Raw genomic sequence first — 14,485 nt, 5'->3', positions numbered from 1 at the left:
CCTAAATTAATTAAGCGAATTTGGGGATCGATTCTAGCAAGAACAAAGGCATATCTCATATCATCTTGGTGCAATCGATAGGAGAATATCATTGCGATATTGTTCATAGGCCATATTTGCTAGGACCGAAGGTTATTTCTTAATCTCTCTATTTTGTTTATGCTATTTCATTTATGACTCGTATTCATAAACATAATTTCGTTATAATCCTTATAATTTAAAGGGAAGTATACCGATATTTCCAACACATGCCTCCTATGGTGACCCTCAAGTAAAACATTACTAGTACCTTCAATTATGATACGACAAACATCGGCATGAAAAACAACTTTGTTACCTTTGTCACATAATTGAGAAATACTAAGTAAGTTATGTTTAAGACCACTTACCAGATATACGTTATCGATTGAATGAGAGGTTGAAATTCCAATTTTTCCTACTCCAATAATCCTACCCTTCTTGTTATCTCCAAAAGTAACCTTGCCACCAAAGAAGGGCTCTAGTGAAAGAAAAATATTTCTGTCTCTTGTCATGTGTCTCGAACATCCACTGTCGAGATACCATAGATTATTTTCTTTCACCACTTCCTGCATATGAATCAAATAAGGCTTTTAGGTACTCAAGCTAAGTTGGGTCCTTTATGGTTAGTGACTTTGTAGATTTGATCCTTTCTAACCCCTACTTGTCTTATTATTCTTTTGGCTTTAACAATGGGTTGTCTTGGTCTTTGTCGAACAATTGGAACATAAGGTACTTTAGGTTTTGTTCTAACAAAAGTAGCTCTGGGTCTAATACCTTCATGAGACACTCTAGGTTTAGTGTTATGAACTTTAGACTTGAATGTATGCTTTTGATTCTCATTTATTTTGTTTGATTTTGGAGGAACTGATGAGTAATCAAAAGCCATATCATAAGTCCATCTAAACTCATTATTACGTTCTTCATTGTTGTTAGATTCATCTATAGTTGAGACATCATCTTCCACTATGAAATCACAAGTCTTAACAAATTCGACATTCTTTTGCTTATCCAAAGCAAGTTTGACACAATTGACTTGAATATGTCCAGTAGTACCACAGTAATTGCAAATCAAGTATTCTGGAAGATTAACATATTTTCTTTTTCTGAAATCGTGATCAGAAGGATTAAATTTGCATTTATCATGGTCTCTACGGCTATAGCATTCATGACCAAGTCCCATTTTCATGTTATTATCAGATTGTTCAGTAAGGAAGTTTAAAACCTTTGTGCTTCCTTCTCACTTATCATGAACTTTTCGTGCGTGTAAGAGTAATTCTTTCAAGGACTCAATTTGTTTTTCACATTTCGAATGATCTACACTTGAATCCTTGAAAGAGTTACCTTTCTCAAAATCTTCACGAAATTTATCAAAACGTTCATTCAAGACACGTTTCTCATTTTCATGTTGTTTCTTAAGTTCGGACATACTATCACTAGTGTGAACCCCCGCGGTTATACTAAAGAATAAACACATAATTAACAGCGGAAAATACGTAAAATTTTAAAACTTTGAGGCATGGCCGTGGAGTTCACTGAAAACCATTGAAAACTATTTAACCTAATTACTACTTTTACAAAATAAAAACATAATACGAATAGAAATATGCTAGGGATCTCGGATCCCTCCAAATTTAAGAAATGCAATAACGAATGATAATTAAAAGGATATATCGTTGTCTCAACAACGCTCGCTAGCCACTCGTCTTGTAACCCCCATCATATAAAACCGCGTATAACACCGACATGTCGCTATGGATTGACGGGAACAACGAGAGGAGGACTATGGAACAAAAATTGTTGAAAACGGATGACAAACGGAGTGACAATATCGATTTTGAAGATCCAAAAACTGAAACAGGGAAAAAAATATGAAGAAAGAAGAAACGAGAAGAAGAAAGAGACGTGGAAGTGGGGAGCAAACTTGCACACTGCTATTTATAATACGTACGATTCTTCATCGTTAAGAAATTTCGCTAATTTTTAAAACCGTCTCGAGTTAAATAGTAGCAATTTTAGTAAAGGTTTTTGAGATAAAACATACTCTATAATAAATAAATTTAATGAATGAAAATAAAATAAACTCAGCTAGTTAACTAAAATAATACGAAATTAGCTCGAATCGGAATTATTAGAGATTTTAACTAAATTAGCGGCTTTTAAAGATATTTGCTAATTTAGCGGAACAAACTCGAAATAGCTAACTGATCCGTCTGGAGCCCACTTAGCTCGACTTCGATAAGGGACTTAGAAAGAAACAAAAAGTTATTAAATAAATAAAACTATTTACGTGAACCCATAAAAAGTCAGCGAAACAAACTCGAGCTAACTTTTAAAAGAACTTATTAACGATTATTAAATTTAATGTAACAAATTATAATGAAATTAATTAATTAGCTGAGAAAATAAATATATAAATCGTTAACCAACGTAGTTAAATACAAAGTAGCAATTAAAAGAATTTTATCCAACATAATAAAATACGAGGTGTTACAACTAGCTTCTTTCAATTGCTTAGAGAGAAATGTAATTTCTCTCTTATGTTCGGAAACCACACTATCTTTGCCATTAAGTTCAGCTTTTAAAATCTCATTGACTTTGTTCAGCTCAAAAGTTATAGCATTACTAGCTGTAACTTTAACTTGAAGATGCTTAATGTTGAGTTTGAGCTCTGAAGTTATGGCATCACTAGCCTTAACTTTTGATTCAAGAGCATTTTTCGCAGCATTTGTCATGTCTGAAGTTATAGCTGGGGTAGCCATAACTTTAGACTTGAGCTTTTTGGCTTTAGCTTTTAGAAGTTGGTTTTCCTCAGCAATGTCTAGAATTTGTTCCTTAAGGTCTCTTAACTCTAACTTCTGTTCATGACAATAATCAAGGGTTTCTTCAAAAGTTTTAATTAAAGCACTCTTAGAAAGTTTCTTAACTTGCTTTTTAAGTTCAAGAAAGCTTACCTCTTCATCCTCTGAATCTGAATCTGAATTTCCAACAAGACACATCTCGGCATTGGATACATTACTTTCATTGTCGCTGTCGGAGAATAGGTCAAGACTGACGTTACTTAGGCAAAGATTTGCCGTTTCTTCTTCATCTTCGACTTCACCATCTTCAGAGTCCAAGTCTCCCCAACAGTATGTCATCATAACTTGCTTGAATTCCTTCTTTGTCTTGTTACGTTGATCTTTGTCTTTTATTTTCTTCCATGTGGGGCAATCTTTGATCATATGATCATTATCACTACACTTGAAGCATCCACGGTTATAGAAGGACCCTTTTGACTCAGAAGTTTTCTTGGGAGTTTGCTTTGATTTGTTATTTGTTTTATTTTGGTTTTGATTGAAAAACGTTTTCCTAAGTCGTTTAACAAGCAACACAATTTCATCTTTAATATCTGAAGAATCGTTAATCTTGCTAGACTCAGCTTGTAAGGCCATCTTTTTGCTTGTACCAGCTTCCTCCTCATCCTGATTCAGAGTAATCTCGTGAGCCATTAAGGTTCCGAGTAGCTCCTGATAGGATAACGAAGTTAGGTCCTTACATTCCTCTATAACAGACACTTTATGTCTCCATCTACGAGACATACTTCTTAGAATTTTTCTAGCAATTTATTCGGAGTCAAATGTTCTTCCTAAATTCTTTAGCTCATTATTGATACTAGAAAAGCGACAGGACATGCTGTCAACTGACTCGTTTTGCTCCATGGCAAACAGCTCGTATTTTCGCATCAGTAATGCCATGCGTTGCTTTTTGACAACAACGGTTCCCTCATAGGCTAATTCCAGACCATCCCATATTTCCTTGGCAGATGAACTGGTTGAGAAGCGATCGAATTCAGTTGAAATCATACCGTTTTGCAATATGAGTATTGCTTTTGAATTCTTCTCAGCCTTTTTATAATCTGCCTCAATATAGTCCTCTTCCTTCTTTTCGACGGTAGTGCCTTCAGTGGTTGCAAGTAAGATCTTATTCGGACCATTCTTGATAATCAACCAGCACTCCCAGTCGTTACCCTTAATGAAATGGGTCATCATATTCTTCCATAAACCATAGTTCTTCCCATTGAATATAGAACACTTAAGATGTTTGGACTCCATCTGATAAAAAATAAATGCAGCGGAAAAACGATAAATAGACTTAAAAAAAGATCAAACTCTAGCTGTTAGGCTATCAAGAGCACGAGGCTCTGATACCAGATGAGGAGTCTATTGATCGAATACAAAAGAGGGGGGGGGGGGGGGGGGGTGAATTGAGTATTAAAAACGATGCCCACTTTTTCGAAATATATGATGTAAGATTAATTATTTGATTTTATTGATTAAAATCAACTAATTAATTTACTAAAAATAAACGTAAAATCGAAATAACAAAAATAAAGAAAGAGAGAAAGAGAGAGACACAGGATTTTTGAAGTGGTTCAGTTTCACACGTTGAAACTTACGTCCACTATTCTCGATTAATAATTTTTAGTACCTTTCTACGGATTACAAAAATTATCAATCCACTCGTATAATCAATACTATGATTATAACTCAGCTGAGTATCGCTAAATACTCTAGATTGCTCTTACGTTAATAAGAAAAGCACAACGATAAATACTAATCTCACGTTATGCGAGTGAGTATAATATCTTTGTGTACTTAGTATCCTATAACGATTTCCTTTGAGTGATTGACAAATATGATGCGCAACTTTTGTATAAGCAATTTGTAAAATAAGAATTAAAGCTCAAATAATTTTTGCTTAAATATTTTTCTCTTGAAAGTTGTAGATGTGTGTCACCAATAATTGTTGAATGAAGAGAGGTATTTATAGTTTTTAGAACCCTAAATAACTTAACGAACAAGTAGGAGGCTAGGGTTTGGTGGTTCGGCCTCTAGGGTTTCTTACCGACCCATCATTGGGCTCTTATGAGTCCAATTTGGCCTCCACTTGTTCACAACAAATCGAGATAGAATTTAGTTGAAACCCTAGGTTGCATGACGACATAAATATCGTGCTACAAACCGATAGTACATCCAACTTAAATTCTAATTAAATAATTCCAATTATATAAATACTCTCTTATTCTTATAAAGCATTAAAAATATATTTTCCAAAAATTAACGCATCATTTTTGTCTAGCAAAGAAAGTTATGGCTATGAGGTCATAACTTTACTAACCTTTAAATCAAACAAAGTAAAACCATTACTGGATGACGACCTATACTATCTAATCTTGATAGATCTTGATGAACGAATCGTCTCTTCACAAGTCTCTCATCTTGAGTCTTGTGGTTGTTATTTGATCTTGATCTTGAATATTATGATCAAATGTCTTTGAAGTTGTACCTCCTTGGTCCAAACTTCAAGCTTGCTTCTTTTTGAAGTTATACCTCCTTGGGCCAAACTTCAAGCTTGCGTCATTGTAATTGTTCCTTTCTATATTAAGATTTGAGTACACAATTACACGCATATGTTTATAATATTAAGTCAACATAAAAATCATTACTGTCATTATCAAAACAACTAATTAGGACTAAAGGTCCAACATATATATATATATATATATATATATATATATATATATATATATATATATATATATATATATATATATATATATATATATATATATATATATATATATATATATATATATAGGATGATAAAAGTAGTTCCCATTACAATTGGAGTCCATCAAGGTTACGCTCGTAGTCTTTTGCTCTTTGATATTGTTATGGATAAAGTTATGGGATTAGTTCAAGACGAGCGCGGTTCCATGTTACATGATGTTTACAGAAGATATTGTGCTGATTGATGAAATAAAAGGTGGAGTTAAAAGGAAATTGGAGCTTTGTTGGATGGAGATAGGTGTTAGAATCTAGAGGATTTATACTAAGCAAAAAGAAGATGAAATATTTGGAGTGTAAATTTAATGGAAATGTGGGTAGTGAGGCAGGTTCAATCAACCTTGATGGCGAGATAGTCTATAGTTCCAACTTTTTTAGGTATTTAGGATACATTATCTAGAGTGATGGAGAACTAGATGGAGATGTATATAGGCCATTGAATCAATGTAACGCTCTGAAATAATGACAATAATATAAAATAACAAAGAGTACGTTTTTATTCCATATAAAAAAAACTTGAAAACAAATTTATTACAAGGCGTCACCGCCGTATTTCCTGTACTGGAAATACAAGGCTACAAGATATACTCACCAAACTTAAAATTAAATACTAGTTATTTAATAGGTTTTAATTTTATAGTGAAACTCACTCCCTTGGTTCCCCAGCATATAGACCTGAAAAATATTAAAATAAACAAAATCAGTCAAAACTGACTGAATATGATCTCAGTTACCTTCAATGATCCTAAATAAATAATTCTCATTTAATAATTACGAGTCTTCGGTTAATTGGATACCCCTGTCATTTTATCATAATATGAAAAATATAGAATACAGGTCTACTATTACTGAAATGAGACACATTACGGAGTAAAACTCCCATGGGCTAAGCCCTCCTCCATGTACACAGGATCCCAGGTCTAAGACCCGTGTAAACCCCCTGGCACTTTCACCAGTAATAATCAGAACCGTAGTTCACATGGGGCTGTGCCCCCTTCCACGTACACAGGTTAAATTTGTAATGTTGTTCCCTCCCGTAATCGTATCCCAAATGTAACAAATGGCCAAATGAACATTATATAAATAAATGAGCATGAAAACACTATTGTATAAAGGACATAAAATTAACATGTGAATGGTATAACAATAATACTATGGACTCTATAATCATTATATTTATAAATATTTAATTATAATATTATCTTATTTTAAAGAATTTACTAATTTCTACGATAAAGGGTCCTGAAATCATACCTTTTATTATATATACTAAGTGATTATGGGTGTATACTATTGAAAGAGTCTTCCTATATTAAAGGTCTTTGTTAAAAGTTGGAGTTGCTGTAACATTTTGTGAAGGAACATGGCTATTTATAGCCTATTAAAGTCGGCTAAAAATTCCATATTGGGTAACTATCACATGTGGTGATCTTACCCATTCAAAACTTAATGAGTAAGTTTTTCTTTTACCCCTCCCATGCCATGCCACGTATAGATACTTATCCTTATTTAATTTTTTTTATAATATATCTATAATGTATAATTATAAGTTACTTGGTCCATTTAGTACTTACGAGAAGTTAATTCTAGGTGATTTGTGCATATAATAACTATCGACTATTGGTATTGTCCTAAAATGATAAAAAAATATAATGTAGTAAGTTATCCTGGGTCAAAATAAGTAGTTTTGCTAATCGATTTGGGTCGAATCAAAATTAGTCGCAACTTGGTCTTTCCTAAAAAGACAAAGTTTACAAAAAGAAAACTTGACATATCCAATTAGTATTTTTATATTACTTTCCGGATATTACATTCTACCCTCCTTAAAAATAAGTTTCGTCCCGAAACTTTAATTACCTTGGTTTAGAACAAATGGGGGTACTTGTTTTTCATTTCTAGTTCTGTTTCCCATGTTGCTTCTGACATATCATGCGAGACCATAAAACTTTCACCAATGGAATAGTTTTATTACGAAGAATTTTCGCCTTTCGATCTAAAATTTGAATTAGCAGCTCTTCGTAGGTAAGATCTTCCATAACTTGTAAAGGTGGTATGCCAATAATATGACCATGATCAATGATATATTTCTTTAAAAGTGAAACATGGAAAACGTCATGTATCCTTGACAATTCTATCGGAAGATAAAGTTGATATGCCACACTTCCAACTCTTTCATTTATTTCAAAAGGCCCTATGTATCTTGGACTCAATTTTCGTTGCTTCCCAAAGCGTATTACTCCTTTCGTAGGTGATACTTTGAGAAATACGAAATCTCCCTTTTGAAATTCTAATGGTCGTCTCTTGAGGTCAGCATAACTCTTTTGACGACTTTGTGTGATTCGCATTTTCTCTCGTATGATTCTTACTTTATCAGTTGTCTCTTGTATCAGATCTGGTCCAATTATTTTGGATTCATCAATATCACTCCAACATAATGGTGTTCTACACCTTTGTCCATACAAAGCTTCATAGGGAGCCATACCAATACTAGCATGATAACTGTTATTGTAAGAAAACTCTATTAAGAGTAAGTGTTGCTCCCATGATCCTTGAAAATCCAAAACACGTGATCTTAATAAATCTTCCAAGGTTTGGATGGTTCGCTCAGTTTGAGCATCTGTCCGCGGGTGGAAAGCGGTACTAAAGTTAAGTTTAGATCCCATCGCTGTTTGAATACTTTTCCAGAACTTGGCTGAGAAATTTGTATCTCTATCCGATATAATGGTTGTGGGAACCCCGTGTAACCTCACTATTTCTTTTATGTATTTCTTAGCTCGTTGTTCTGAGTTCCATGAAGTCTTAGTGGCTAAAAAGTGAGCACACTTTGTTAGTCTATCTACTACTACCCATATTTCATTCATTCCTTGAAATGTTAAAGGTAATCCTATCACAAAATCCATAGCAATTGACTTCCATTTCCATGTAGAAATATCTAGGGGTTGTAAAAGTCCTCCTGGTCTTTGTGATCGGTCCGTTTCGTGTTCACAATTTAAGGTGTGGTCGTTGGGTCACGTCCGAATCAAAACACAATTTATAGCTTCACAAACAACTCTACAATTAGTAAAGAGGCAAGTAAAGATCGGATCCCAAGGGACGGGTATTGAAATGAGATTTCTATTGCAACTAGTGGTGTCTTAGGGGTGTCACAAATTGGGTTGATGTAGAAGGTCACTAAACTAAAATATCAATGGAAATAAACAAGTAAGATGAATTAAAGAGTTGTAAATAATTGATTAAAAAGCACTAGGGTGTCATGGGATCATAGGGGAATCATAGGAATTGATCATACAAACATGTTCTCAAATTATAAGCAAGCAATTATTGTTGTGATGGATTGAGTTGGGTTATATCTTACAATCCTAGGAAAGTTTGGGTCCCGGAGCCGAATCGATTAGATTGTACAACACCTACAAGTCGACTTAGTCTTCTCTACTCAACAACATGCATGGTCTAATGAGACTCGAGTTGGGTTATGTCTTACAAGTCTCATTGAAAAGATAGGAGATGGTGGTAAATGCAAGGATTCATAGGCTTAGCATTTCATCAAATATAACAAGTGCATGAGTTGAGATCAAAACAAGCAAGCAAATAAAACATGAAAGCATATTAATTTAAGCATGAATCATTCCCCATGTTGGTTTCCCCTAATCACCCATTAACCCTAGCTAAGAGACTACTCACTCATTATCATGTTGATCATGCTAGCAAGGTTGTCAATCATACCAACAAAATGAAACATGATGAATAAATGAAAGTAATTAACAATAATTATAAAGGGATTAAGAGAATTATACCTACTAATGATTCCAATAATAAAGCAAAGATAAAAGAAGTACTTGATGCTTGATTGAGAGGTTGTCAATCTCCCAATAATAACCCAAATAATCTTCAATTACCCAAAACAAAGGATGAACAAAAGAGAGATTAAGGAAATAAAACTTGTATTATAACTTGATTAATTGTTGATTATAAAATTAAAGAGAGATTTGATTGGTATTAACTACTCTAAGAATTGATAAGAAGAACATGCTCTTCTAATTAGACTAATCGGGTATTTATAGTGGAGATTAGGGGGATGCATTAGGGTTAACTAAGGGCTAAACTAGTAATTACACTTTTTAGATTGAGCAGGGAGGAGCCGGTATTTTTCGAAGGAAGGGCTTCTTTCTTTGTAGCTTGGAGAAGACGAAAATGCGCTGTAGAGGAATCCGAGCGGATTAGTGTCGGGACGGGCGGATTCTGGCGGTGGAACTCGAGCGGCTTAGGAGGAATCCGGGCGGATTGTGGCAGTGCTAACCCGAGCGTCTTGGGATGAAACCGCACATATTGTGCAGGTGGAGGACGGCCGGATTGTAGTCAATCCGCACGGATTGTTCTTCAGCAAGATTTCTTCTTCTTTTCTTCCCTTTTCTTCATAAATTCCTTGGGGATTTCCTTGGGGACTCAAGGATCCTTTCTCAACATTGCTCATCTACTATAATATGTACAAAGGCCTTCTAATCTTGTCTCTCCTTGATGCTTGGTCATTGGATTCGATCAATTTAGTCTCGTTTTGCCATGAAAATGCAAGATTCTTACTCCTTTCCTACCAAGGGATCAAAATCTCAAAGAATATGCAAAACAAAGAACTAAAGATAAGAAATGACCCAAATATGCACTAAAAAGCATGGGAACAAGGCTAATTCGGGGGCTAAATATGCGCTAATTATGGTCACATCACTTTGATAATCTATTTTTACTTGTTGACATGTTACACATTTTGAGACAAAATCTGCTATTTCTTGCTTCATATTGCTCCACCAAAATGTATGTCGGGCATCTTTATACATCTTGTTTCCCCCGGGATGTATCGAATATCGTGACTTATGTGCTTCATTCAAAATCTTTTCCTTGATAACTTCTGAATTTGGTACACAAATTCGATTTTGAAACCAAAGCAACCCATCTTCCTGAATCACAAAACCTGGTGCTTTTCCTCTTTGTATATCCTTTCGAATTTTCTCAAATTGGGGATCCGTTCTTTGGGCTGTTTTTATTTCATCCTTGAAGGTTGGTCTTATTTCTAAGGCTGCCATATAACCACTTAGATCACCAATAACCATTTCTATATCTAGTCTGTTCATGTATTGCAGGATACGAGGTTCTTTTACCGTAAACATGTTTAGAGTGGAAAAAGGTTTTCGACTAAGTGCATCAGCTACCACGTTAGCTTTACCAGGATGATATTGAATATCTAAGTCATAATCTTTGATAAACTCAAGCCATCTACGTTGTCTCATATTTATCTCCTTCGGTGTATACAGGTATTTTAAGCTCTTGTGATCGGTGTATATGCGACACGAAATCCCATAAAGATAATGTCTCCAAATTTTCAAAGCAAAAACCACCGCAGCAAGTTCTAAATCATGAGTGGGATAATTTTGCTCGTGTGCTTTCAATTGCCTAGAAGCATAAGCAATTACCTTCTCATTCTGCATTAACACACAACCTAATCCTAGCTTTGAGGCATCATTGTATACTTCTAATCCATCAATGCCATTTGGTTGCGTAAGAATGAGGGCAGAGGTGAGTCTATTTTTCAGTTCATAAAATGCCTCCTCACACTTTTCATTCCATGCAAACTTGGTACTTTTTCTGATAAGATTTGTAAGTGGTTGGGTTATTTTAGAAAAATCTTTCACAAAACGACGATAGTATCCTGCTAATCCCAAAAAGCTACGTACTTCTGCTACATTCTTGAGTACGGGCCATTTGGTGATTGCCTCAATCTTTTGAGGGTCCACCTGTACTCCTTTTTCTAAGACAACATGACCTAAGAAACTTATTTCTTTCAACCAAAATGGACATTTCTTAAATTTGGCATATAACTGGTTTTTTCTTAAGGTTTCCAAAACTATCCGCAAGTGGTGAAAATGTTCCTTCTCATCCTTAGAATATATTAAAATGTCATCAATGAAAATAATGACAAATCTATCCAAATAAGGCCTGAACACTCTATTCATAAGGTCCATAAAAACTGCAGGAGCATTGGTAAATCCAAAAGGCATGACCATAAACTCATAATGTCCATAACGAGTTCTGAAAGCTGTTTTAAGGATGTCATCTGTTTTTATTCTCAATTGGTGATATCCAGAGCACAAATCTATTTTTGAGTAAATATCACATCCTTGCAATTGATCGAAGAGGTCATCTATTCGAGGTATAGGGTACTTATTCTTTATAGTGACCTTATTAAGTTCTCGATAATCTATGCACAAGCGCAACTTCCATCTTTCTTTTTAACAAAAAGTACTGGTGCTCCCCAAGGTGAGGTAGTGGGTTTTATGTACCCTTTTTCTAACAGTTCATCTAGTTGAATTTTCAGTTCCTTTAATTCAGCAGGTGCCATTCTATAAGGAGATTTGGAAATGGGTGCACTTCCTGGTATTAGTTCAATTGTGAAGTCTAATTCCCTATATGGTGGCATTCCTGGGATTTCTTCAGGAAAAACATCCGAAAATTCCTTAACTACAGGAATACTGGTCAAATTTGGTTCCGCCTCTAAACTGCTACATACATCGCATAAATAACCCTTACATACTTGTCGTAATAACTTAAGGGCTTTTAAAAAGGATATAATCCTACTGTTGTTCTTGTTGGATTTGTGGTTCTGAAATAGTATCTCATTCCCATTAGGCTTTGTAATAGTTAATGATTTTTCATGACAATTTACCATCACATGATTCTTACTAAGCCAATCCATTCCTAATACTATGTCAAAATCTTGTAAATCAAACTGGACAAGATCAGCCAAGAAACGGTTTGAGTCTATAGTCAATATACAGTCTTTATACCAAATAGGGCATGAAATATTCTCCCCGGTAGGTAATCCAACTGAAAATGTCAATTTCCGACTTTGTGGGGTCAAATTCAACTTTTCACTTAAGGATCGAGATATAAATGAATTAGATGCTCCGGTATCAAATAACACATTAACAGGATTAGAGTTAAGAAAAATGTTATCCGTAACCACATTTTCTGAAGTCTCCATTTCCTGGGAGTTCATCACAAACACACGTCCCCGAGTTGGTCCTTGTGTTTTAGACTGAGGTGCCAATACTTTTGGGGTTGATGTAGACGCAGTGGAGTTAGGCCTAGGGGTATTTCCTGGCACAGTTGTCCGATTCATTGGACAATTATACTTAACATGGTTTGGGCTTCCACACATAAAGCATCGCGGGCTAACAAATCTACATTGAGATGTAAGATGATTAGTACGGCCACACCTTGCGCAGGGAAATGTTTGGTTCCTTTCATGTGATTGGTTAGAAGGATTTCTTCCGAATCCTAAGTTTTGCTGTTTATAAGAATTTCCCCCGGTGACACTGTTTCTTTCAAACTTCCTTTTACCTCCAGATGGTGTATCATTTCTCTCTTTCATTATCCTCTCTGCATTAGTGGATTTATCATACATCTCTTGATAATTTAGACAAGTATGTGTAGATAATCTGTCTCGGAGATTCAAATTCAGTCCTCTTTCGAAACGATTCATCCTTAATTCTTCTGTAGCCACCATGTGCGAGGCAAATCGAGATAATTCCATAAATTTTGAGGCATACAAAGTAAAAGACATTGATCCTTGTTCCAAGTCATTAAACTCTTCCTCTTTCTGTCTTCTAAGTGAAGGAGGATAAAATTTTGATCTCAGAAGCTCCTTAAACTGAATCCATCCAAATCCTGGTTCCTCTCTTCTATCCTTAACAGTTTCCCACCATAAATCAGCTTGTCCTTCCAAATAATAAATAGCAAAATCTACTCTCCATATCTCAGGGCAATGTATGGCATCGAAAATTTTGTCCAATCCCCTTACCCATTTCTCAAATTCTACAGGGTCTGGTTTTCCATCGTAAGTCTTTGGGTTATAACTTGCCATTTTCTTAAAATATTTAGCACTCTCTTCCTGATTATTAGGAGGGTTATTCCTTAGTGCTTCAGCCATCATTTCAGCGAAGTTTCTTGCATCTGATTGATTATTAGGAGCGGGTTGGTTGACGTCAAAATTATTAAGAAAAGACATCCTATAAAACATAAAAATACACATGGATTAGAAACTTAGCACGGTTTTATTTATTAACAGGTGCACACTATTTACAAACGTTATATATTACATACAAACATATAACACACCTAATTTTACATACATCCGCAAGCTACTAGAACAACCCTATATAGATCACAAGTTTCAAAATTGGGTGTCTAGCTATCAAAATATCTACAAACCACCATATTTAACCTATATTAGTCTTAGTCTAATACATTACGTTATCTTCTGCTTCCCTACTTATAACAAGGGATTACAAAGCCACTATTTATCCCCCCTTTCGTCTCTAAGTGCTGGATTACGGCTTGGTTGGAGTATCATCTCCGTCCCTACCAGTTATGGTACTAACATTCTCGTCATTTGATCCAACATCATCCTCAAGTGGGTTGTCATTTAGATAGTAGTTCCCCTGATCGTTTTCATCATCTACCTCATCATCAGAAATATATGCCACACGGTTCCTCTCAAAAGTGATAAGTTCCCACGCTATATCTTCAAATGTGGGGATCCAGCGATCATAAAATGCACCCCTGTGAAGATATTTCGAATGAGTTGGGACCCCGTTTACAATCAAATCATAATACCGATCCTTAAAAGTTCTCCACGGTACTATGTCAGGCAAGGTTTTGATAAGGGCATGTGCTAAATACGGTTCAGTCATCCAGAATGCTGGAATTAAGACATTGTGGTTCCTTAAAGCATTTCTCAGACGATCTACATGTACTGCAACCGTTTCGTCTGGACTCATTATCAGATCGTACGGGTGAGGTACTGCCAT

At 35.1% G+C, this 14,485-nt stretch overlaps 1 protein-coding gene across 1 annotated transcript; it reads right to left on the bottom strand.

Annotated features, from left to right (window-relative positions):
• Nucleotides 1-7,522: 7,522 nt before the first annotated feature.
• Nucleotides 7,523-14,485, bottom strand: LOC141651260 (uncharacterized). The gene is made up of 5 exons (XM_074458979.1): nucleotides 14,010-14,485; nucleotides 11,883-13,684; nucleotides 11,090-11,730; nucleotides 10,455-10,915; nucleotides 7,523-8,126 (listed from the first exon to the last, which is right to left on the bottom strand). Exons 1-5 carry the CDS (start codon nucleotides 14,483-14,485, stop codon nucleotides 7,523-7,525), a joined length of 3,984 nt encoding a protein of 1,327 aa, XP_074315080.1.

The sequence above is a fragment of the Silene latifolia genome, chromosome 4, assembly GCF_048544455.1.
Source record: "Silene latifolia isolate original U9 population chromosome 4, ASM4854445v1, whole genome shotgun sequence".
Taxonomy (NCBI): domain Eukaryota; kingdom Viridiplantae; phylum Streptophyta; class Magnoliopsida; order Caryophyllales; family Caryophyllaceae; genus Silene; species Silene latifolia.
Note: the sequence above shows the minus strand (reverse complement) of the source record. Positions and strands in the feature narration are given on the sequence as shown.

Excerpts from the sequence above, each read along its gene's own strand:
- LOC141651260 (XM_074458979.1), bottom strand. The coding sequence starts at position 14,485 with ATGGCAGTACCTCACCCGTACGATCTGATAATGAGTCCAGACGAAACG. Across the intron at positions 10,916-11,089 it reads TGTTAATGCAGAATGAGAAG|GAGATAAATATGAGACAACG; the intron begins GTAATTGCTTAT and ends TATACACCGAAG. Across the intron at positions 8,127-10,454 it reads CATCCCGGGGGAAACAAGAT|TTATCATGCTAGTATTGGTA; the intron begins GTATAAAGATGC and ends TTACAATAACAG.